This window comes from Hyaena hyaena, unplaced genomic scaffold, assembly GCF_003009895.1.
Source record: "Hyaena hyaena isolate Hyena2069 unplaced genomic scaffold, ASM300989v1 scaffold_46, whole genome shotgun sequence".
NCBI lineage: Eukaryota > Metazoa > Chordata > Mammalia > Carnivora > Hyaenidae > Hyaena > Hyaena hyaena.
In genome coordinates this window covers 3,134,190-3,160,690 of record NW_024080678.1, presented here as the reverse complement: position 1 = coordinate 3,160,690, position 26,501 = coordinate 3,134,190, and the positions used below count along the sequence as shown (strand labels likewise).

Below are 26,501 nucleotides of genomic sequence, written 5' to 3'. Positions count from 1 at the left end.
AGGGGTCCCAAGTGGGTAACCACGGAGGATTTCTGTCCCTGACTCTTTATTGGGACCTTACTAGAAAGTTGGTCAGATTCCATGCATGGTGGGTCTGGAATACTTTTATCCACCCTTTTCCCCCCAAACCCTGCTACTTCTTCAGCCTCCCACTTGCAGCTGCAGCCTGCCTCCCTGAAGATGCCTTATTTCTCCTTGCTGAATGTTAACCCTTTCCCCACTCAACTACCTGGGTTCATTCTTTAGCTGCATCCCTTACCAGCTGTGTGACCTTAGGAAAGATCATTAACTCTCCCCCACGTGTAAAGTGGTAATAAGACTTCCCACATGGGGTTAAGAAATAACCAGATTAACATAAGGCTTTTAAAAAGTGCTTCGCACATAACAAGCACTTTGTTTGCTGTTGCTGCAACTACTACTGTGTACTTAAGTACAGAATAAGTGCTAAATATTTTAAGGTGACGAAGTAACACCCAAGAATGCAGTAAGATGTAATGGCGGAAGTACCTCCTCGAAATGACATCTATTTTGGTGAAAGATTTAAAAGAAGAAAACCATAAACCTCTACCATTTGTCAGTCTTAAGACTATGGAACTTCAGGCAAAATAAAGACCTGTGGAAATTTGCCTCTGACCCCTACAATTCCAGTTTTATTTATTGCCTCCAAAAAGCCCGCAGAGACCTTCCCACGCGGGACAGTCCTGAAAAACCCATTCAAGTCACTCCACACAGCGCGACACACCCAGGTGGAGTCCCCGCCCGGCTGCTTCCGCTTGCATCCCTCTCCCCTCCCCTTTCCCGTTCGGCGCCCTGCAATGACGTCAGAAGTGGGCGCGGAAATCCGAGCCCGCGCGTGCGCTGTGCGCAGGCAGCAGCCCGGTGCTTGCTCCCGGAGCGTGCCGTCTGGGAGTCGGCGTGGTCCCAGTGCTGCTAGGGGCGAGTCTGTAGCGCGAGGCGTCCTTGAGCTGAGGACCATGAACCGCAGCCGCCAGGTGACGTGCGTGGCCTGGGTCCGCTGCGGCGTGGCCAAAGAGACTCCGGACAAGGTGAGGCCTGGTCGCTGGAAGGTAGAAGGAGCGGCCTCTTCGCAGCATCCTCGGTCAGCCCCGCCTGGGGAACCGGGACCCTCTGTACGCGGCCTTGGCCTGGCTGCTGTGACTGGACGGGGTGAGGCCGACTTTGGCCTGATTGTCGTGAGGAGGCCTGAGGCTCCAGGGCCTGGGAGTCGGGGGCCGCGCCCCCTCACGGTCCCTTCCTCGGAGTCCAGCCCCACCCCCGAATTGGCCGACACAGAGACCTCTTCGGAGGGAGGAGGGCGGGGTATTGCTCAGAGTGGGAAGTCCCCCCAAAGCCTTCTTGACAGCACCGTAGCTTCGCGCACACCCCGGTGCATTTTCGGGCAGCACGGGAAGAGGGAGCACGTGTGTGAAACCACTTTCCACTCCCGCGTTTGGAGGAGTGAGCGGGATGAGAGGTGTAGTGTAGAAAAACTGGTGTGGAGACCATGATGCCGTGAGGCTCGGCAGAGACAGCGATCCAAGTGAGATGTTTGATGTGGCAGTGGGGGTGAGAGGTAGACGTGACATTATGAAGGGAACCCCTACAGAAATTAGAGAATGAGCCTATAGTAGAGGTGAAGATGACTTAAGTTGTTCAGCTGATATTACAGGTGCTCTCTGCGTTTTGGGCATTGTTTAGGGTCTGGATATAGGCATAAACAGAATGGAAAGATTCCAGTCCTTTCTGGAGTTGACAAGTGCATGTATGTCAGTGGGAGTAAAGGGGGGGATGAATGTAACTGAGCCAGTGATGACAGAGATGAGAAGTGATAGGAATGTAAGTGGCTGGGACGTGGAGTTAACAGGAATGAGGGATTGGAATAGTCCCCTGGGTCGTGTAAATTCCACTAAGGCACATACCTTATTTGTCTTATTGTTTTATTCACCAGTTTCTCAGTGTTTGGCTCCAGTAGGAACTCAATGCATATATATATATATAAAACAGGGCCAGAAAATTATTACTGAAGGAGGTATTAGTTGTTATTAAAAAGGTATATGTAGGCTTTTAAAGGCTATATGAGTTCCAAACATGTCTACATAGTGCAACCACTTGGGGAGCTTCAGACAATACTGATGCCTAGGGCGCATGGCTGGCTCAATTGATGGAGCATGGGACTCTTGATCTCAGGATCATGAGATCAAGCCTCCCCCACCCCCAGCGGGTATAGAACTTACTTAAAAATACCGATGCCATGCCCCACTCCCAAATATTTAATTTAATTGGCCTGGAGTGTTAAAAGATTCCCCCCATGTGATTCTAATTGGCGACATGTTTTAGAACTACAGCTTGAAGAGTTTATCGGAAGAAGAGGTGAGCTTATTCTACAAAATCCCAGAGAAACTCAGATCAATGAGAATAATTAGAAAATAAATATCTTTTTAAAGGGGGGTGGTCCCTGGGTGGCTCAGTCGGTTAAACATCTGACGTCAGCTCAGGGCATGATCTCGAGGTTTTTGAGCACCTCGTGTGCTGACAGCTCAGAGCCTGGAACCTGCTTCAGATTCTGTGTCTCATCTCTCTCTGCCCCTCTCCTGCTCATGCGCTCTCAAATATGAATAAACAGTAAAAAAAGAAAAAGAAGTATCTTTTAATTAAACTTAAAACCCCTTAGTTTCTGGAACAGTGGAATGTCACCCCTCAAGAGGATTTCCATATTACTAGAGGTGGTTTAGTGCAAACTGAGTGACTGATTCATCGTCTGTCACCAGGGATCCCTACCATGAGCTGAGCACTGAACTATATGCATAAATACACAACGATAAGTTGGTTCCTTTCAAGGAGCTTACAGGTTAGCAGTGATGGGGTGTTTTAAAAGGTGCTGAAGCACTGACTAAGCAGAAGACTGCAGTTTTGAAGTAAAGAAAATGATTCCAGTTTTGTACAGGATCTCCAAGTGGAGAGAGTCTTAAAGGCAGCTAGAAAGATGGAGCTGGAGTGTGGGGCTAGAGAAGGGGGAGTTTGGGGTAATCGGTTTGGAAGCGGTAGTTTCAGTCTTCAAAAAAAAATGAGCTTCACAAGAAAGTAACAGCGTGATGAGTGAATAGGGCAGTGAGAACTGGGAAAGGAGCCGGGGAGCAAGGCAAGGATGGTTTGTTTAGGAATACACACAGTGGGGGCGCCTGGGTGGCTCAGTCGGTTAAGTGTCCGACTTCAGCTCAGGTCATGATCTCACAGTTCGTGGGTTCGAACCCCGCATCGGGCTCTATGCTGACTGCCAGCTCAGATCCTGGAGGCTGCTTCAGATTCTGTTTCCCTCTCTCTTTGACCCTACCCTGCTCAGCTGTCTCTCTCTCTCAGAAATAAAACATTAAAAAAAAAAAAAAAGGAATACCCACAGGGAAAATGAGAACTAACCAGGAAGAATTCAGAATAATTTAAAGAAAATGAGATGGGCTATCATAGAAATCAATTTATACAAGTCAGTCTTTGTTCAGAAGTCTGGGAAGAAGTAAACTGAACATGATTTTTAAACAGTTGGAGGTGGGAAAGGATTTAATGACATAGAGACATGTGAGAACTCCATTTACAGTGAATTTAGAGAGTCTTGATTGAAGTTTGATTCTTGAGGTCTTTTGAAGTTATATTTTAGGCTAGTTTGCAAACTTCTTTGTAATTCAGAGATTCAGAATGATTTCCTTAGCCGTGCCTCAGTGAAGTGTCTGCTCTCTTATAGGTAGAGCTTAGTAAAGAAGAAGTGAAACGTCTCATTGCTGAAGCAAAGGAAAAATTACAGTAAGTTTAAAATTGTTGTTACCTACTTTCGACAGACTTTAAAGTCTAGGTGGTATGTAAGTCTTAAACAGTGATGACAGGTGGTCTTGTCATTGAGTGGTATCATTTGGGTGATTTCTTTACCTTTTTCTTCCCTTGGTGTAGAGAAGATGGTGGCAGTGACGAAGAGGAGACAGGCGATCCTTTGGAAGATGGCATGCAGAGTGCACGTACCCAGGCGCGGCCAAGGGAGCCCCAGGAAGATGGTGACCCAGAGGACGACAGGACGCTGGACGACGATGAGCTGGCCGAGTACGACTTAGATAAATACGATGAGGAAGGCGACCCCGGTGAGAATTCACTCACTTGTGGTTTTTAATCACAAGCTCCGTGTGTCAGATCATGCGTCTAGTGTTTGCAGACCTTTACTGTGAGATTTCATTGTCCTTTATGCCAGTTGAATAATCTGGTTCAAGGCTCGGGAAGATGGCATGTTTCCTAAACTAGTGTAGAAAATAAGCTAACCCACCAATCTAAGATCTAAAAAAATATATAGTCATATATTTTATTTTAATAGTGAGTATAATCTGTAACTTGGGTTGGGGGATGGGCAAGATGGGTGAAGGGGAGTGGGAGATACAGGCTTCCGGTTATGGAATGAATAAGTCATGGGGGTGGGGATGAAAGTTACAGCACAGGGAGTATAGTCAAAGGTCCTGTAATAGCCTTGTATGCTGACCAACGGTAGCTACACTTGTGAACGTGGTGTGACGTATAAGAGATGGAAGTCCCTGTGTTGTACACCTGAAACTAATGTAATATTGTGTTTCCATTAGACCCAAATGAGAAAAACAAATTTTAATCTGTAACTCATTTCTCTTTGCATTAATGAGAGAGGAGTTATTACCCCCATTTACAGAGAAAACTGAGGCTTACACAGATGAAATAACTTCACCACTGTGACACAGCTGCTGAACTGTGGAGCTGAGGGTTGAACATTCTCTTGCTCTAAAGCCTTTATTCTTTCAGTGTACTTGATTAGATGCAGAGAATAGTGTTTTCCTTTGAATTGGGTTGTGGGCCCCTAACCTTGCTGCCGTCCTGCTACGACAGAGTGCCATGGGAATCCAGAGAAAAGGGGAGCTAACCCAGCCTGCAGAAATGGCATCCAGGGGGACGCCTGGGTGGCTCAGTCGGCTAAGCATCCGACTTCGGCTCAGGACATGATCTCATGGTTCATGGGTTCAAGCCCCACATCGGGCTCTGTGCTGACAGCTAGCTCTGCGCCTGGAGCCTTTTTCAGGTTCTGTGTCTCCCTCTCTCTCTGACCCTCCCCTGCTCAGGCTCTCTCTCTCTCTCTCTCTCTCAGAAATAAAGCATTAAAAAAAATTTTTTTTTAAAATGGCATCCAGAAACTGCTGCTTAATTATCCCCACACTATGTGGACTATTGGCTCTGTCTTTCTCATCCAGTTGAAATCCCCATCTCTGTTGCCTGTCAAATGTTTAAGACTGAGTAGTCCTCTTCCTTAAAGTGGCTTCCCCTAACAAAGCATCTTTCTCCTCCTGAGTTTTCCATTATTTGAGGTGTACTCTGTGTCACCCTTGCAGATACGCCGTGAGAGAATGCCGCTTTGAGGTGCATTAGTGCAGAGGTGTAGGAGTCGTTCTTTCAGGGTCATGGCAAGTTAGCCTGTCAGCAGTTCTTGGAAATCTTGAAATAAAGAAACCCATTTAACCTTGTGAAACTCATCATTTTTTATTTGATTTGACCAGGCCACCTTTATTTTGTATCGATTCCAGTGTTTTAGGGTAATTTTCAAAGCCACCCCTCTCTGTAGCACTTTTTAATGACTACAAGGAACAAGTTAAGAGTTGTAATATTTTCTAAGAGACAGTTCAACAGTTTAATGCTTTTACTGGAACATTGTGAATACCAAGGCTAGCAGATACGTATTCCAAGATCACATACAAATGGCTTTTAAATTCCCGTTGATTACTCAGTGTTTCCTTCCCTGACTATGGATGATCCAGTTAGTTATGATAGTCAGATTTCAGTCTAAAGACTGGATACTGTAGGAAAATGCTTCTGTCAAAATGACTGTTTTATTCATTTCAAAAATGTATGAATTCTTACAGATACCGAAACTCTTGGTGAGTCTCTCTTGGGTCTTACAGTCTATGGAAGTAATGACCAAGATCCTTACGTTACTCTGAAAGATACGGTAAATATTCACATGGCTTTTCTAATTATGCTGCTTTAAGTCTTTGGGAACCTTACCAAATACATGCTTCTAGTTAATGACTTTTTCTCCCCACTTAGGAGCAGTATGAACGTGAAGATTTCTTGATCAAGCCCAATGACAATCTTATAGTCTGTGGCAGAGCCGAACAAGACCAGTGCAATTTAGAGGTGCACGGTAAGTGAGGGACACCGCTTGCAGAAAGGCCCTCCACGATTAAGATAATCACTGTAATAGTTGCTATTGTGAATTTTTAGGCACCAGGTTCTACTAGATCTCATTTAAGTTACGTGGTTAATTACATATAGTCTACAGATATTCTGGTCATTGTGCCTGGGCATCTGTGGTCTGGTCTGTCGCCTTGGTATCTGACTTTATGGAAATAGGTTTTTAATCTTTTATTTGAACATTTTTGCCAGTTTTTCACTCCCTTCCTCCCCTCCCCGGAGAAAACCAGTATGGAAATGCAGGAAACAGTGAGAGTCCCATTACCCTGAGGTAACTTGTTGCCATGGCTTTTTACTCCATTCTCTTTTTTGGGTACTTTCTTTATGTGGTGAAGGTTACCCTCAAAAGACAGGTTTTTGCTCTACTTTTTTTTCCACAGTCATTTCAGAGATTTCCCTTTTTCCAAAACATTTTATTTCTTCACAATTCAATGCTGAGGTCTTTATTCCTCTGGTCACCTTTCCCAGTTAAAGGAATGTTTGTACCACTGACAGAGGTGAATGCTTTGAGTCTGAAGTAGGCACTGACTTGAATTTTCCTTTTTCGTTTGGATTTTTATATCAGATATATTTAATGTTGATATTTATTAGTTCAACAAACATTAACTGAATAACTTTTCTAAAAAACAGGCTTTCAAGACGTCTGCAATATTCTACCTCTAGATTTTCCCTTTTGTTTTTCTTGCCCCTTCTCCCGTGCATGTACCCTCAGACATGTCTGTCCTCCAACAGTATTCTGTTCATCTGTCTTTAAAATTCAAAGCTTTACAGATATTATTAGGCAAAGGCCCTTTATTTTAGGAAACGTAGCTGCATAGCTCAAAAATTAAAATCTTTAGGGCACCCATGTGGCTCAGTCAGGTAAGCATCCGACTCTCGGTTTCAGCTCAGATCATGATCTCACGGATTCTGAGTTCAAGGTTCTGGCACTGACAGTGCAGAGCCTGCTTTGGATTCTCTCTTTCTCTCACTCCCTTCCTCTCTCTCTGCCCTTCCCATCTCTCTCCTTCCCTCCCCCTCCCCAACTCTCCTTCCCTCTCTCCCTGCCTCCCTCTCTCCATACATTCATACACGCACACACACAAACTAACTAACTTAAAAAAACATTAGGGATGCCTGGGTGGATCAGTCAGTTAAGTGTCTAACTTGATTCCAGTTCAGGTCATGGTCTCTCAGTTTGTGAGTCCGAGCCCCACATTGGGTTTTGTGCTGACGGTGCAGAGCCTGCCTGGGATTCTGTCTCCTCTCTCTTTGACCCTTCCCCGCTTGCACACGTGCACTCTCTGACTCTCTTTCTCTGTCTCAAAAAGAAACAAACATTTTAAAATATACATCTTTTTAAATTAAACCTTTATGTTTAATTTTTTTGACATTATCTAGGTTCTTTGTCACTTATTCCATTTCGTAGCTTGGATTTCTGGAACTCTTCAGTCTTTAAGCTGGCTGCAGGAAGCCTATAGATGAAGCCATTTTAATCCCATGGCCCATTGTGGATCTATTTATAAAATGAAAAGGCTTTAAATAGCAGATACCTCAGTGTGAAGTTATTCTTGGTGAAATTTTTTAAAGACCATTTTTTTTTATGTTGGTTCTGTGCAATTAGTATCTTGCCATCTTTTTTTAAGACCAATTCTAATTTCAGAAAATTGAAACTGTTCACATTTGCCATCGATTTTTTATGCATTCTGTCAGAGCTTACTGGAATCATTCTTTTGAATTTAGTGAGTATCAGGAGTTAAAGTAAACCAGTTGCATTCCCTCTTCCTTCTAAACTAGGTCATTAAAGAGATATTTTATTTGGATCTGGTGTGGATCTCCAAATTATTCAGCATATCTCTAATCAAGAATGAGTTCAAGGGGTGCCTGAGTAGCTGTGGGTTAAGTGTCCAACGTTGGCTCAGGTCATGATCTCATGGTTTTTGGGCTAGAGCCCCACATTTGAGTCTGCTGTCAGCGCAGAGTCCACTTCAGATCCTCTCTGTCTCCCTCTCTTTCTGCCCCTCTCCTGCTCATGCACATGCTCTCTCTGTCTCTCAAAAACAGATAAACATTTAATAAAAAGAACTTGAAATTACACTCTAAAGCTGATCTGAATGTTGATTTGACGTGGTTAAAAGAAAACTATTTTGAAGCATCCTTACCATTTTTATCTAAAACGTAAGCTGAGTGCATTGACTATGGTTGAGGTTCTTGCAGGATCACAAGCTTATATTTTGAACATACATCTCAACCTGAAGTCCTGTGATAGAACATGACATGGAATCTGCTGATCCCAGGATCTGTCCCGGATGCAGAGATTTAAGGACTTTTTTTTTTTTTTTAAATTTAAATTCCAGTTAGTCAACATACAGTATAATATTAATTTCAGGTGTACAATATAGTGCTTCAACTTCCATATAACACCTGGTGCTCATCCCAAGTGAACTCCTTAATCCCCATCACCTACTTCATCCTTCCCCACCCTCCCCTTCCCTCTGCTAACCATCAATTTGTTCTCTGTAGGTAAGAGTCTTGGTTTGTCTCTTTTTTTTTCCATTGCTCGTCTGTTTTGTTTCTTAAATTCCACATATGAGTGAAGTCATATGGTATTTGGCTTTCTCCATCTGACTTATTTCATTTAGCACGATACTCTCCAGCTCCACCCATGTTACTGCAAATGGCAAGATTTCATTATTTTTTATGGCGGAGTAATACTCCATCGTGTGTCACACTCTACATCTTTCAGGTTTTTTAGGTTTATTTTGAGCAAGGGAGGGGCAGAGAGAGGGAGAGAGAGAATCCCAAGCAGGCTCTGCACTGTCAGCACAGAGCCCTCTGCACAGTGCTGTGCGAGCCCTCACGAACTGTGAGATCATGAGCCGAAATCAAGAGTCAGACTCTAAACTGACTGAGCCACTCAGGCACCTCTATGCCATAATTTTTTTATCTGTTCGTCAGTGGACACTTGGGCTGTGTATATAACTTGGCTTTTGTAGATAATGCTGCTAAAAACAAGTATTACAAATAATAAGAATTCACGATAGCTGCACTTTCAGTTTTGTTGGAGGAAGACTATTAATTATAAGGAAAGGGAAGTAAAAGGAATTAAACAATTACAGTAAACAAAGAGGGAGAGAAGTATAGAGAACAGAGAAGGCTTAATACATCAAATCAGGTACTTACAATATCCAGCCTTCTGGCTGGGGAAACCCAGTGGTGAGCAGCCTGGTTGGAGTCCTGATTGAGGATCCTGGGCAGAGTGTTCTCCCCTCTGGTGAGATTTCCAACTAGCTACTCGCCCAGGGCAGTATATGTACCACTCAGCATGATTTATGGTTAGTCATTAAGTTTGCCTAAGTGCAGTCCTGAGCAAGCTGTTTTTTTCTGTTTCTCTTATGGTATCACAAATCTTAGGGGGCTGGGTGTTTTCATATTCCTCTTCCCTCCCTGATCCATCCCAGGAGGCCAGGCTGGTCTGGCTCAGGGAGGAATGTGAAGCATGTTAATCCCTCCTGGTGTCAGGAACACAAGGGCCAGTTTTGATCCAGAGGCCAGATACAGAGTATAAGCCAACTAAGCCCCCAAGATTGTGTATGTGCGGCTCTGGGCAAAAATGCCTGTCACACAAACAGCATCTGTACAGAACACCAGGGTGCACGTATGTATCACTTTGTATTACATTCTTTGGGATCGTAGTAGGGTAACTCTATTTTTAACTTTTTGAGGAAACTCCACACTGTTTGCCAGAATGGCTGCACCAGTTTGCACTCCCACCAACAGTGCAAGAGGGTTCTCCTTTCTCCACATCCTTGCCAACACCTGTTGTTTCTTACGTCATTGAGCTTAGCCATTCTTACAAGTATGAGGTGACATCTCATTATAGGTTTGATTTGCATTTCTCTGAGGATCAGTTATGTTGAGCATCGTTCCGTGTGTGTTGGCCATCTGGATGTCTTCAGAAAAACATCTGTTCATGTCTTCTGCCCATTTTTAATTTGGATTACTTGCTTTTTGGTGTTGAGTTTTAGAAGTTCTTTATATATTTTGGATACTAAACATCATTTGCAAATATCCTCTCCCATTCTGTAGGTTGCTTTGTAGGGTTTTTTAAATTTTTTTGTTTCTTTTTATTATTATTATTTTAGAGAGTGCAAGAACAGGGAGAGGGGCAAAGGGAGAGAGAGAGAATCTTAAGCAAAGAGAGAATCGCTAAGCGTGGAGCCCAGCACGGGGCTCGATCCTATGACACTGGGATCATGGCTGAGCCAGAATCAAGAGTTGGATGTTCAACCAACTGAGCCACCTAGGTGCTCTTTCCTTTTAGTTGTGTTGTGTTGATTATTTTCTTTGCTGTGCAGAAGCTTTTTATTTTGATGTATTACCAACAGTTTATTTTTGCTTTTGTTTCCCTTGCCTCTGGAGACATATCTAGAAAGTGGTCTGAGAAGTTTGTTTAAAATCCTTAGCCTCTCTTAACAGTGCTTCTTTCTAGTAAAAAAGCATATTTGGGGGAATTTCTGATTGGACTCTGTTTTATCAGTGTTTCATCATATAATTTTTTACTTTTTAGTCATTGATTTTAACAGTATTTTTGCTCCTTAACATTATGACTATGAATGATAAAGAGCTGATTGTTTTTGTTGTCCTAGTCCGACAGGGTTCTCAAGAGCTTTATTTACAGTGCTGGCCTCTGAATATTAAAGAATTAATTTTAAAGATAAAAATAAATAATTTTTGACAAGCTTTTAAATTTCTAAAAATGAGTTCTTTCCCTCCAGTATTATTTTCTGTTTCTTCTTATAACCGGATAGACCTCTAAAAGATCATAATGAAATACTCCTCCAGAGCCCTTATCAGTGTTTCCGGTAGCGGGTTTGAACCCGTGCGCATGCAGCGTGCTCAGGCACATGTCCATTCTCTGTCGTTGCTCCTTTCCCCGTGGGGGCCCACCAGGTGGCAGGAATATATGAGACTTGTACAAGTTTTCCTGAGCAGTAACAACTTTGGAGGCTCCTTTTAATGCTGTCATGTCTCACTTTAAGCCCATGAGATTTGCTTTCTTATTCTTATGCGATAAAGTCTCATCTCAATATTTTCAGTTTATAATCAGGAGGAAGATTCTTTTTATGTGCATCATGATATACTCCTGTCTGCATACCCTCTAAGCGTGGAGTGGCTGAACTTTGATCCTAGCCCAGACGATTCTGCAGGTAAATAGAAAAGCTAAGATAGCTCAGTGGTTTCTGGTCCAGTATGGGATTCCTAGCCACATAAGTTATGTGTGTCCTGTGTGAATGTTTTCAGAACTGTTGATTTTTTATGAAGTTAATGTTATTTTATGAAGTTACATAGTTCTTAAAACACAATCACTTAGTAGTTTTGAGTCCGTATGTCTCTAGACTTCAGATAAAAAATAGGTAGCTGCCCCACTGTGGGCAGAAGAACAGGGCCTAACAGTAGTAGGCTCTGTAGAACTGGGTGAAGTTTTCAAAATAAAAAACCCAGAATATAAAACAGCGTCATGTGTCCGAGAGTTTAGTGCATGACCTTTTTCAGAAGACATCAAGTAGAACCAAAATGAAGAGAGAATTAGGTTCTCCTGTTAGCCTTTTTAGCCACAGCTGCACACTACTAGTTGTGCCCCTTCCTCCTTAATAAAGGTTAAATCTGGGACTACTCCTACCTTACATCTTGTTGGCCAAGCTTATTCACATTCATGATCTGATTAGATCCTCCTGCTCCTCACAACACTGGTGAAGGTGGCAGAGGGTTTCTGTTCTCCTGACCTAAGTGAGGACCCTGTTATTCAACACTGTCTGAGGACCAGCAGCACAGTATTGGCATCACCTGGGAACCGGTCAAAAGTGCAGGCATAGGGCCCCACTCAAGACTTCCTGAAACAGAATACGCAGTTTAACCATATTCAGGTGATAGCGCGTGCTATGAAGTCTGAGAGAAACTGCTCTGAGCCATTATATCTATAGTAAAGTATTTTTCACTAGAAGTTTTTAAATCAAACACCTCGTTTCCTCCTGTAGGAAATTATATTGCTGTGGGAAATATGACTCCCGTTATTGAAGTGTGGGACCTTGATATAGTGGACTCTTTAGAGCCAGTCTTCACACTTGGAAATAAGCTATCAAAAAAGAAGAAAAAGAAAGGAAAGAAGGTAAACAAGTTAATTACTTAAAACTCTAATGACAGATAAATTTTCTGGTAGGTGAGAGAAAGAGAACATAAGCTTTTTCAGTTAGACACTTCAGTGGAACAGGCAGATGGTTATGAAGTTACTAAGTTTCTAGTTTAAAAAAGCCCACCCCAGAAGAAATTGATCTCTGATTGCACAAAACTTCCATTGGTACGTTTTTCATCCTTATACAAAACAGTTTGCTCTCCGGTTATGATCCTTTTTGATAGGTGGTAACTATTCACACTAATATGCCGATTTTGAACTTTGGAAAAATCTGTTTAGCCTTTAGTATGTTGAATTCCAAATATCCATGGTATTAATTCCTGTAGCTTTAAAAACTTGACTTTGGGGGTGGGAGGGTGATATTTATAGAACTGCACCACTTAGATTAAGAACGACTACAGTCTCTCCTCTGTAAAGAGTATTTATCATGGATCTCTAAAGGAATAGGAAGACAGGGTATTTCTTTCTCTAGGTCTTCATGTTTGCCTAAGATCAAACAATAACCTTAAGATTGAAAGAATCTTTCAAATTAACCTATCAATTACAGGGGGCACTTTCATACAAAAAGTAATTAAACAATTATTACAGAGTTCCTCAGCCGAGGGGCACACCGATGCTGTCCTGGACCTTTCTTGGAATAAGCTGATCAGGTAAAAAGCACATTTGGAGGATTGTTAGAGACTGTGACCATTGTCATCTTACCTCATGTCTTCACCTGTCTCTGCGTGCTGCTTGGGGGTCTCTGTGTCCCTGTCTTCCTCCCCTTTCCTGCAGTATGCCCACTTGAAGGCAGGAGCTCTGCTGCCTGTCCTTGGGGCCCCCACACCACCTGCCAGCCCTGCGCTTGGTAGGGGTTCAGGCTCGTTGCGTACGTGGTGAGCAGGCGCCCTCCCCAGCACCACTGGGGAGAAGTGTGTGTGCTGCGGCACCCACAGGGCCAAACTCTCTTTTCCTGGGAGACAATGCCCTCACTTCATTTAGTTTTCACAAAGTCTCTTCCACATTCCTTAAATTTTATGTAATTGTAAAATATGCATAATATTTACCATTTTTAACTATGTTTTAAGTGTACAGTTCTCTGTTATGCAGCCATCATCATCATCCAACTCCAGAACTTTTTTCATCTTCTAAAACTGAAACTATGTGCCCATGAAACACCAGCTCTCCGTTCTGGCCGCCCCCAGGCACTAGGGACCCACCACTCTGTTTCTCTGAATGGACTCCTCCGATTACCTCATATGGGTGGAATCCCAGTACCTGCCCTTTTGTGACTGACTGGCTTCTTTCACTTAGTCTGAGGTCATCCATGTTATAGCATGTGGCCAAGTTTCCCTCCTCTCTGAGGCTGAAGGATACTCCATTGTACGGATAGTGCACATTTTGTCCATAAATCTGTCCATGGATACTTGAGTTGCTTCTGCCTCCTGGCTGTTGTGCGTAATGCTGCTGCTGTTCTGCACATTGATGTAAATAGAACATGGGTGTACAAAAATCTGTTTACAGCCCCAGCTATCAGTTCTTCTGAGAACTGAAAAGTTCAAACCCAAAAGTGACATTGCTGGATCATGTGGCAATTCTGTTTACCTTTTTGAGGAGCACTCTTCAAGTGCTTATTGGCCACTTGTGTATCTTTGGAGAAACATTGATTCCTTTGCCCATTTTTGAAATTGAGTTGTTTGGTTTTTTATTGAGTTGTAGTTCTTCATAAATTCTGCATATAATCTCTCATCAGGTTTGCGATTTGCAAATATTTTCCCCCATTTGGTGGATTGCCTTTAACTCCTTTGATACTGTTCTTTGGTGCACAGAAGTTTTTAGTTTTGATGTAGTTAATTTATTTTTACTTTTGTTGCCTGTGCATTTAGTGTTCTGTCCAAGAGGTCATTGCCAAATCCTTGCCATGAAGCTTTTCCCTTAAGAGTTTTACAGTCTTAGCTCTTGGGTTTAGGGGTCTGATCCATTTTGAGTTCATTTTTATATACAGTTTAAGAGTTCCATTTTATTCTTTTTGCATGTTTTATCTGCATATCCTTTACACTCATCCATAAACAAGTGACCCCAAAAGGCCATTTTCCTAATAGCGTAGTCAGCTTGAGAGGCTACTAAGGCAAGAAAGGTAAGCAATCGATTGAGGGATAAAAACAAAGTGGATTGCCCGAGGCACATTTTCTTAACATTTCTGTTACACTGGATGCTTTGGAATTTTGAGCATTCTAAGGAGGATCCCAGAGTGCTAGCTTACCAAGGGACATCCTGCATCTGTTTGTGTTCAGACCTCTTCAGAGTTAGAACCATTTGTTGAAATGGACCCAAGAAAGTCGTTTAGGTTAGTATTTCCCAAACTTAACCTGCCAGTCAGAATCTTCTGGATGACCCTTTAGAGTCCAAGTTCTCGGGCTCTCATCCCCTCAAGATTGAGTCAGATCTGGAGCAAGGGCCCAAAACTGTTGTGCTTTGTTTTATTTTGTTTTTGAAAGCTTCCCCAGGTTTTGTCTAAATTGGGCCTGTTGCTGACAAATGGGCAGATGAATAAGAGATTGAATATGCGCATACTGTGCTTTTAGGAATCTGCTCATTTATAAATCTGAACTGTCACAGTAATTACATAAACTAAATTCTAATCGTATAGCAGCTGTTACTTTGCATAACTGAAACTTTGTTCTGATGGAACAGCCCTCATCATCCAAGCTGATTCCGCATCCCTGTCCCCAGTCAAGGTGGCTCCCTCGTTCCGCTCACATACAGCCAACCCCCCTGCTCCTGCCCCGCCTCATCTGCGCCCACATCTCCCTCACTGCAGTGCCACATGTGTCTTCGTTCTGTAACTCTTCTACTTTCTACCATCCTATTTTAGACCTGGGTCTTCCTTTACCAAAATAGTGCAGAGTGTTTTAAATACTTTCCAGCCTCTGATGCATAGAGTTTGGGATCATGGTGAAGGATAACGTGATGCTGTCCTAGTTGGGGACCCTGGTTTCTAGTAAAACGCTCCCAGTGACAAAATGCATGTCCTCTGCTTGTACTCTCATTGAAGAGTGCTCTTCTTGGGAATGTAGCATTTGGGAGTTTTCTGGGGGGTATTTATTTTTAAACCTACAAGAAGAATTTTAATTAGAAAGAATTAAAAGAATTAAATGGAAAGAATCTCAGATGTTTGGGAAAGGATAAGAATGAAAAAAAATGTACCATGAAATTTTTAACTTTTTGCTGTTAGCAAGCATTGAATATAAGTAAAATATTGGGAATTTAACATTTAGTCTTTGAACATGCCAAGCACATAAAACATTAATGGCTTGTATATGTATGGGACTTAACAGAAGCTTTGAAATTCATTGAGTAGGGAAAGAGCTAACATGATCTGAGTACACATGATCATCTTAAAGAGAACCCTACCTGTGTCACTGAAATGTGAGTTAATAAAACTGAAAGCAGTTTGTATAATGGAAATATTTCTTGAGGAAATAATATCCAAAAATGAACCCATTGACATTTTAACAGCATACTAGTTTTCTTAACAAAGAATACTATGACTAATGACTTGATTCTGTGTCAAACAATTTCAAACTAGACATTGAAGAATGAGCTTTCAATTTCAGGAATACCTATATTCCTACAAGGAGAAAAGGCAGGCAACTAACATTTATCAGGGGTCTACCATATTCTCAGCCATGTGCTTGAATTACTTTAAAATTGGTTGTAGCTTTCTCATTGGCAGGCAGGGAGGTGTGACTAACTTTTAAGTCTTTAGCTAAGTCTTATAGTTAATAAATGACAGCACCAGAAATCCATCTCAGGTTTTCTGGGCTCCAAGCCTGTGTTCACTTGTAATAACTACATTATTAGTGCTTGATCCCTAAGAGATAGGCATATTGGTTTTTCCTATTAATAGCATTTAATGCTCTTTTTTTTTTTAAGTTGAAATATAAATTTACATTGTCCTAAAATTCACTCTTTAAAGTGTACAATTCAGTGATTTGGAGTATATTCCCAAGGCTGTACAACTATCACTAGTGTCTAAGTCCATAACACTTTTATCCAAAAAGCAATCCAGTCCGTTAACAGTCAGTCATTCCCTTGTCCTTCCAGCCCCTGGCAACCCCCGATCTTCTTCCTGTCTCTGTGGACTTGACTGTTCTGGACATGCCTAGAAATGGAATCCTAGAATATGTGGCCTTCTGTTTCTAGATTCTGTTACTTTGTATAATCTTTTCAAGGTCCATCCTATTGTAGCATTTATCAATACGTCATTCCTTTTTATTGCTGAATAATAGTCCCTTATATGGATATATACACCGTATTTTGTGTATCCATTCACCAGTTAATAGACATTGGTTTGTATTTGCTTTTTGCCTGTTATGAGTAATGCTACTGTAAACATTCGTGAACAGATTTTTGCACAGACCTGTGTTTTCATTTTCTAGGATATGTACCTAAGAGCATAATTGTTAGGACATATGTTAATGTGTGTACCATTTACATTCCCACCAGCAGGGTAGCTAATTTTTCTGTTTCACTAGCACTTCTTGTCTTTTTCATTATAGCCATCCTATGAATATGATGGTATCCCATGTCTTCATTTCCCTAATGAACAACTTTTCACATGTTCACTGGCTATTTATAGATCTTTAGAGAAATGTCTATTCATATTCTTTGCCCAAATTCTAATTGGGTTATTTGTCTTTTAACTGTTTAGTTGAGAGTCCTTTATATATTCTAGAATCAGGTCCTTTATTATCAGATACATGATTTACAGATATTTTCTTCGATTCTGTGGATGGTCTTTTCACTTTCTTGATGGTATCATTTGCAATACAAAATACATGTTGATGATGTTTAATTTATTTTTATTTTTTGTTGCTTAGGCTTTTCGTGTCATATCTGAGAAACCATTGCCTAACCGAGGGTTACAAAGATTTATGCCTGTTCTCTTCTGAGAGTTTTATACTTTCAGCTCTTACACTAGTAGATCCATGATCTCTTGAGCATAGTTGAGATAGGGGTGTAACTTCATTCTTTTGTGTGGAGATATCCAGCTGTCCCTGAACCATCTGTTGAAAATACTGTTCTTTTCCCCACTGACCAGTGAATAATCTGAACTTTCTTGTCAGAAACAAATGACCATAAATTTGAGGGTTTATTTTTCATTCTATTCTGTTAACTTGTATGTCTGTCCTTAAGCCAGTAGCACATCATTAGGATTATTGTGGCTTTTCAATCCATTTTGAAATCCAAACTGTGAACTTACCAGTTTTGCTCTTCTTTTCCAGGATTATTTTGGCTATTCTGAGTCCCTTGCATTTTCATATGAATTTTAAAATAAGCATGTTCGTTTTCTGGGGGAAAAAAAGTCTGCAGGGATTTTGAAAAGGATTAGTTGAACCTCGATCAGTCTGTAGATGGCAGTATTTCTGTCTTCACAATATTGTCTTCCAGTCCATGAACATGGGATATCTTTCCATCCATCTAGATACTCTTGCGTTCAGTAATCTTTAGTGGTTTTATATATGAAGTTTGAATTCTTTTTTTTAAAATCAATTGTTTTATTCCTTTTGTTGTTATTGAAAATAGAATTCTTACATTTAGTGCTCCTGACTTTAAAAAAAAAATTACCTGAGTTTTCTCCTCCCCTTCTCAGAAACGTGTTGGCAAGCGCATCAGCTGATAACACTGTCATTCTGTGGGATATGTCCTTGGGGAAACCAGCAGCTAGCCTTGCTGTACACACAGACAAGGTATGGTGATTGAGTGGATAAATGGTTTCTAAAAAATCTAGCTACAGATAATCCCAAACATTTATATATGGCTTTTTGTGAATTTACATTGACATACTCCCTTATTGGATCTTTTCGCATTACTATCTTATCTCACAGAGCCTGTGTGATAGTTAGAATTACCCACCTTAGAGATGCAAACATGAAGACAGAAAGATGAAGTGACGGGAAACACTAGTACCTTGTAGCATGTTTACAGAGACTCCTAAAAAGAGGGGTGTCAGTCACCAGATGAGGTTAAAGAACGTCACAGATCTGTTACTGCAGAACCCAGGGATCTAATGTGCTGGTGTACACTGTGGGCCTTCTGGAGTGTGCGGAGTTGTCCAGTTAAGTTTGACCTTTCCCTTTTTTGTTCTGCACATATTTTAACATTTGAGGGACCTCTACATTCTGCCAAACACAACTTGAGAAATGCTGCATTATGTCTTTTAAGTGACTGCTTTTATTTGAAAATGTGTTGTGTCCTTTTGACTATGTAGACCATTTGTTTCTTTAAATAGTACTACATTTCAAAGGAAAAAAATACAGAAACGTTGCCAAATTGATTCTCTTGAGTATTAAGTAGTTTTACCAAAACCAAACAAACATGTATCTGTTCATTTATGTTTCCTCCATTTAGGTCCAGACTCTGCAGTTTCATCCATTTGAAGCACAGACTCTGATTTCCGGATCCTATGATAAGTAAGAAAACACTACAGGAGTTATACCTGCTTTTTTATCCTCTTGATCTAATTCAAAAAGTATCACTTGATGCTCAGACAATATATTACTGTTTAAACTTTTAGTAATGCTTATTATTCCCTTTCAACTTTGGTTCTTTCACTCTGCACGGGAATGTGTTTCATAATAATGTAGTTCCTAACTAGCAACTACTTTGATTTTTAGAGGGTGTATGAGTTAGCCATTGCTATGAAACAAGCTATCCCAAAACTCAATGACTTAAAATAATAAGCATTTATTTCCTATACCACTGCTAAATTGAGCTAATCTAGGCTAGACTCAATGAGGAGTCTCTTAATCTTGGCTTATATTGGTAGGGCCATGAAGATTTGTCTCTCCTTGTGTTTCACATCCTCATGGAACCAGTGGGCTGACCCACACATGTTCTCAGGCTGAAGTCAGGGGCTTAAGCAGAGATACCAAGGCCTCTTGAGACCTAGGTTCAGAACTAATATACTTTTGTCTTTTTCTTGGCTGAATGAGATGACATGGAGTGGGAAATGAACTCTTTCTTTATGGAAGGATTCCAGCATTACTGACTGAGGGCATGGATTTAGGGAGAGGTGAAGAGTTAGACCCATTACAGTCCATCACAGGGGGTTTCTAGTCGTGTGTGTGTGCGTCTTTTTACAGATTGGTCTGACGGTAGAGATAGCTAATAGAAGCAGAAAATAACTAGCAGTCTTTGATTTCTTTTTTTTTTTTTTCTTAATCTATTTTGAGATAGAGATCACAAGCAAGTGCACTTGGGAAAGGAGCAGAGGGAGAGAGCATCCCAAGCAGGCTCCGCACCATCAGCATGGAGCCCCATATGGGGCTCGAATCGACAAACTAAGAGATCATGACCTGAGTCAAAGTCATTTGCTTAACCAACTAAGCCCCCCAGGAGCCCTGGGTTCCTTATTCTTTTGAAGAGTGATCGGTTTATACTTTTTAGTTGGGATTCATTCAGAATCACAGAAGTATATCCATTAGGTCCCCCAACACAGTAACCTACTTGTAGAGAGTAAATGTAGCTCAAATGTGGGTTACCTGGCTCTGAGCACTGCCGGGAAAGGGAAACTAGAAGTTGTCCTGGTCTTTTGGAAACAGGGAGGATTCATCTTGCAAGTAGAGGGTTCAGCCCAGAGATAGTCAAGGCTACTCTGATATCCAGAGCCACCAGTGGCTTCAAGTGACAGGACCAGAGTCCACCAGCTAGTGAAAATCAATTCCTCTTTTCTGCTTTATTTTAGAACCTTAAAACAAGCTTTAAATAATTGGATCTCGAGTTCACAGTGTTGTTTTATTACCATTGATTTTAAATAAACATACAACACATAGAAGAATTGAACTCTTGGGGCGCCTGGGTGGCTTAGTCGGTTAAGCGTCCGACTTTCGCTTAGGTCACGATCTCGCGGTTCGTGGGTTCGAGCCCCGCGTCGGGCTCTGTGCTGACTGCCAGCTCAGAGCCTGAAGCCTCCCTCAGAATCTGTCACTCCCTCTCTCTCTGACCCTCCCCTGCTCACGCTGTCTCTCTCTCTCCNGAGCCTGAAGCCTCCCTCAGAATCTGTCACTCCCTCTCTCTCTGACCCTCCCCTGCTCACGCTGTCTCTCTCTCTCCCTCCTGGAAATAAATAAAAAAAAAAAAAAAAAAAGAAGAATTGAACTCTTAAAACCCTAACTCTGCTTGTCTGTGTTCAGGTCAGTGGCTTTGTACGACTGCCGAAGTCCAGATGAAAGCCATCGGATGTGGCGTTTCAGTGGTCAGATTGAGAGAGTGACTTGGAATCACTTTTCACCTTGTCATTTTTTGGTAAGACTGTTTTGCTTATCCAGGTTACTAATGACTAAGAGGGAGAATCCCAAGCAGGCTCCACAGTGCCAGGGCAGAGCCTAAAGCAGGGCCTGAACTCAAGAACCTTGAGATTATGTCCTGAGCAGAAACCAAGAGTCGGATGCTCAACTGACTGAGCCACCCAGGCGCTCCAGTAATGACTTATGTTAATTCCACTGTAGAGAGAATCTCTGAAAAGCTTTTTCTGTTTTGTGTTTTGATTTTTGAGTAGGCTCCGCATGGGGCTTGAACTCATGACACTGAGATTGAGAGTTGCATGCTCTCCAACAGCCTGCAAGGCACCCTGTTTTTCTGTATTAACATCGTGAAGTATTTACATTTTAAGATAAATATGTTTTTAACAATGGATTAGCCACAAATAAACATGTAAATGATTTTATTAATGTGTTTTTTGAAACATTAAGCATGGTTAATTAGTCTAAGAGGATATTCTTTTATTTAAATTAAATGGAGTTCCAGTGATGCGAATACTAGCTTATTGAATTAATGTTAGTCTCCTAAGTGGGGAAAAAAGTGTAAGTTCTATAAATACCCTTAATATGTGTGGGATAAATTTTCTGTGTGGTATCTAAAGATTCCACTGAAATTTCAATCCAAATAAAATCCCAGTTTTCATCCAGAAGATTAAAGGAAGTGTGACACATCCATATATTTCCTAATTTTCATAAAGTACATATCTAATGCTTTATAGATTTATAAATGAGAGAAAAGCTGCTTTCTTAAATATGTGGATGGTTTTAATAAGGTTCCTGAAATAGTAATCCTGAGAACCCTTAATCTCAACTGTGTCCAGAGGTGCAGTATCAACTCCCAGCTGAGTTACCTGAAGCCAGACTCCAGCTGAGGAGTGAGGTCCTAGTTGTATTTGAATATCGTGTTATACTTTGGCTCTCGACACTCCAGCACGCATTTCCTGAGGTTATTTGCTGACAAGCTGTCATTGGTACTAAAATTACAAATATTGAGGAAAATGGGAAGTGATTAAAATAAAATAGTATAACCTCCTTCCCTCATCTCCCAAGGGTGAGACCTCTGTCCTGTTTTTTCCCCTTCCACAACCCAGGCTTCAACACTGTGTCACTTGTCCTTTCTTCCTCCCTTGTTCCTATAATGGCTGTTGCCCTCAGCCTATGTATAGGCTCTCTCCAGTCCTTGACTAGGTCTATCCCTTGGTTCCTTCTTTTCTCTCCCTTTCTTGGAAGTGTAACAACCCCCTGCTGCCTTCCAGTTCTTATCTGATTAAACCTTTCAACCAAAATGTTGACACCATTCATCACTTTTCTTCAGAAGCACGATTTCCTTGGCTTCCCTGACCTTTGTTATGCCCTTCAGCCTCTTTGATTCTTCTTTGAGCACCTCATCAATGCGTACCTTAAATGACTGTGCCCCCCCCAGGCCTCTGTTCTCTCGAATCTCACCTCTGTTTCCACATCTCTAACTGTAGTCCATACCATGACCAGAGCTTCATCCTCATACGCAACTATAGAGTACACGTACTGGATTAGTCCACATAGGAACAAATTCAGCTATCCACAAGTAAATTTTGGATTTCACCATAACTTATATTGTTTACCCATTACTAAATTTTATTGCCATGTAGCATGATTTTGCCCATCTTTTACTCTTTCTAGGCCAGCACAGATGACGGCTTTGTATATAATCTGGATGCACGTTCAGATAAGCCAATTTTTACACTTAATGCACACAATGATGAAATCTCTGGTGAGCAATAACAGTGTTTCATTTCTTTTAACTTCTGTTGAAGTAAATCTATGTCAGAGTCTGAGCTAATCTTATATCTTCCTTTAGGTCTTGATCTAAGTAGTCAAATCAAGGGCTGTCTTGTGACAGCATCAGCAGACAAATATGTGAAAATCTGGGACATATTAGGAGACAGGCCAAGTCTGGTTCACTCCAGGGACATGAAAATGGTAAGACTCTGGGCATCTTTCTTCTCTGCTTTTTTCTGTTTCTGACCTGTATTGATCATCTTTCCCTAGGAATCACTGCATTAAAGAATGTGGATTTGGGGCACCTGGGTGGCTTAGTTGGTTAAGCGTCCGACTTTTGCTTAGGTCATGATCTCGCGGTTCGTGGGTTTGAGCCCCGCGTCGGGCTCTGTGCTGACTGCCAGCTCAGAGTCTGGAGCCTGTTTCAGATTCTGTGACTCCGTCTCTCTCTGACCCTCCCCTGCTCACGCTGTCTCTCTATCCTAGAAATAAATAAAACATTTAAAAAAAAAAAAAAAGAATGTGGATTTGTTGGGAAGTTAATTTTGAGCTTAGTTGAATTTGGTGGGACGTTTATGACCTAGTCTTTGATTTCCCCTAAAACTGTCCTATCTGGCTCCTTTCCCAACTTACATGATCAACAGTTGCTTGGTAAGAAGAGTAGAAAGAGGATTTTCTAGGACTCAAGTGAAATGGCCATGGTTTTCTTTTTTAACTCTAAATTGAGGACCATCTCAGGAAAGCTTGGGCCTTTAGGGCATTGCAGCTATTAGGGTCAGTTTATTATCACCACCTCTTTGCATAATTAGTTTTGACTACACTGAAATTGATTACTATGTAGTAGGAAAAATTTAGAAATAACCAGAATTCATTTAGCAAATACCTAAATGCCAGGCGCTGAGTTATATAATTGCATATGTAGATGTTTACAAATCTATGTGAGAAGGTAGGTTACAGACACAATTATATAGTACTGTCCCATGCTTATATTTAAATGCTTAAGTCCTTAGAAGACCTTGTCCCAAAATTATCTTAGCGGTTTTTATACTTTTTCGTATTTATATTTTCCATAATGCATATGTATTACCTCGTAGTAAACATTAAAAAATTAGAAGTTTAAAAAATGTAGTAACATTATTGTTTAAAAGGGGAAAAAAAGTTTCTGGGAATACTGAGCAGTTTAGAGACCTGAGTGGTCAGAATGCACATACCCTCACAGAATAGCCATGTCATGCTGAACTTTCTGGCTTCATCTTGTAATATTCCTTCCACCTTGACTCTGAACTACTTCACAGGAAGCTTAAAAGAGATACTGGTGAGTTGGTTCTGTTATCATTCAGATAGGTTCGTGTAGATAGGAGCAGGGGTTTAGATTGCGGCTTTCTGGAAATACTGAAATCACTGACCTGTTTTCTTCTTCCCAGGGAGTTCTCTTCTGTTCTTCCTGTTGTCCTGATTTGCCCTTTATTTATGCCTTTGGAGGTCAGAAAGAAGGGCTTCGGGTATGGGATATAAGCACAGTTTCATCAGGTAAGAATCTTAATTTCCTTTTTCTGAACGAGTTCTATACAGGCTAACAGAATATGTGGCCTGAGTATATTCTGTAGATCCAGTGTTCATCCTGTAATGTAGTCTGCTTGGGAAATAGACAGATCACATGTAACTTGGAGATGTTCAGATTCACAAATAAGTTCACAATTTAAATGTAAACGGTTTCAAAAATACTGTCTTTATGACAAAATTTGAATTTATGGAAAAGCTAGAAGGGAATGTAACATGGTCTCAAAGAACAGCCTCCCCTTTGCAGGGTGAATCATCTGCCTTTTCTCAACTACTTGCTACAAAGTCCTGCTTTCCTTAAGAGACCACTCACCTCCCTTCAGGGGAACCCGGCTGCTTATTTATTACATGGAGTTAATCCAGTTTGTCCTATAAACACGGAAGACATAGCTCCACTGATTCCCAAATCTTCCATGTAGAGAAAAGAAAATCCATCAAAAGCTCTCTGCTGGTTATGATACAGAAAAAGATGAAAGAAAAAATATTCACTTTGTCAAGGTTGATTAAATAAATCGAGGACAAAGAACAGAATAAATGTAGAACAATCTAAAACACAATTAACCTCATTCAGAATGTTAACTTGGACTTCTTGGTTATTTCATTTCCCATTTAATTCCACACAACGGCAGAGAATTCTACTGTTCATCTCTACATCTCTATATTTTATATTATAGGTTCTTAATTTTTTGATCTGGTAATTTAACTGTTATTTGTGTTTTAGTAAATGAAGCATTTGGAAGACGAGAGAGGCTTGTTCTTGGCAATACAAGAAGTTCATCTATCAGTGGCCCTTTTGGGAGCAGGACCTCAGACACACCAATGGAGTCTTAATGAGGATCATAAAATTTTTATTATCTTAACTCAGTTTTTTTTTTTTTTTTAAAGCTGGCCTAAAAACATCCATGTATGGCTACAGCCATGTAGTGACTGGAGCAAATCGCATTTCCTACTGTCAGACATTCCCTGCAGCTTGGGGGCAGCACAAACAGGGGTGGTCTTTGTGCCTGCCTTTAGGACTCCTACTGCATTTCTTGAAGAGAATAATAAAAACAAAAAAGGTTTTTAAAAACTAATTCCTTAAAAATGCCATCTGTATAGGAAACTAGGTTTGTAAAGTACATTTATGGAATTTTAGAAGAAAATCCTCTAAAAGCAATGATTTGGCCAAGATTTCACACTAACCATGAACCCCCAGAAATTGCTCTTCCTGACTTGACTGTTCTCCAGTTAATGTTCATGATTTTAAAAGTGTTCTCAGTGCTACTCCTAAAAGTTCAGTAACTAAATTAAAAGTGGCCTGACATTCCCCCCCCCCGCCAGCATGTATTCATTGTTATCAAAGAAAAGGGGCATGACATTATGGTGATGTCAGTCCAAGAGGTTAGAACATCCATAAATATCATAGGAGCACTAAACATAAAGCAAACGTTAACAGACAGACCTAAAGGGAGAAATAGCAATACAATAATAGTAGGGGACTTTGGCCTTAACAGACATATACAGAACATTCCCTCCAAAAGCAACAGAACATACATTCTTCTCAGGCACACATGGAAAAGTCTTCAGGATAGATCACATGAACCACAAAAAAAGTATTAATAAAAAAGTCAATAAATTTCAGAAAATTGAAATACCAAGTATCTTTTCTGACCACAGTGGTATGGAACTGGAAAATTTGCACATACATGGAACTAAATAACATGTTACTGAATAGCCAATAGGTCAAAGAAGAAATTAAAAAATACCTTGGGACAAATGGAAATATACCAAAATTTCAGGGATACGGCAAGAGCGGGTCTAAGAGAAGTTCACAGTAATAAATGCCTGTATCAACAAACAAGCTCTCAACCTAATTTTACAACTCAAGGAACTACAAAAAAAGGAACAAAGCCCAAAGTTAGGAGGAGGAAGGAAATAAAGATCAGGGTGGAAACATGAAATAAAAGCTAAAAAGAAAAGATCAAAGAAACCAAGAGCTGGTTTTTTGGAAAAATTGACAAACCTTTAGCTAGACTAAGGTAAGGAAAAAGTATGCAAAATCAGACATGAGAAGGAAGTTAACTGGTACACCACCAAAATACAAAGGGTCATAAGAGACCTGTATGAATAGTTATAGTACAACAGATCAGACAACTAAAGGAAATGAAAGAATCCTCAAAATATACTACCTACCAAGTCTCAATCATGAAGATGAAAATCTGAAGGGACCAATTACTAGTTAGATTGAATCAGTCATCAAAAACTTCCCAATAAACAAAAATCAAGGACCAGACAGCTTCACTCATGAATTCTACCAAACATTTGAAAAAGCATACCTAACCAATCCTTCTCAAACTCTTCCAGAAAATTGAAGAGAAGGGAATACTTTAAACTTCTTTGATAAGGCCAGCATTACCTTGGTATTAAACTAGAAAAGGATGCCACAAAATTATAGACCAATATCCTGATGAACAACAGGTGCAAAAGTC

General features: G+C 40.8%; 1 protein-coding gene and 1 long non-coding RNA gene across 2 annotated transcripts; one reads left to right on the top strand and one right to left on the bottom strand.

Annotated features, from left to right (window-relative positions):
- Positions 1-854: 854 nt before the first annotated feature.
- Positions 855-25,106, top strand: PWP1 (PWP1 homolog, endonuclein). Its single transcript, XM_039230436.1, has 15 exons — positions 855-1,046; positions 3,734-3,792; positions 3,937-4,121; positions 5,910-5,995; positions 6,094-6,190; positions 11,319-11,429; positions 12,258-12,388; positions 13,001-13,062; positions 18,048-18,144; positions 18,806-18,867; positions 20,590-20,701; positions 22,375-22,465; positions 22,553-22,674; positions 23,898-24,003; positions 24,755-25,106. Exons 1-15 carry the CDS (start codon positions 975-977, stop codon positions 24,862-24,864), a joined length of 1,503 nt encoding a protein of 500 aa, XP_039086367.1. The 5' UTR covers positions 855-974; the 3' UTR covers positions 24,865-25,106.
- LOC120230717 lies at positions 18,629-23,968 on the bottom strand. The gene is made up of 3 exons (XR_005528132.1): positions 23,880-23,968; positions 21,567-21,689; positions 18,629-18,858 (listed from the first exon to the last, which is right to left on the bottom strand). It is a non-coding gene; the product is annotated as an uncharacterized LOC120230717 (long non-coding RNA).
- Positions 25,107-26,501: the final 1,395 nt, after the last annotated feature.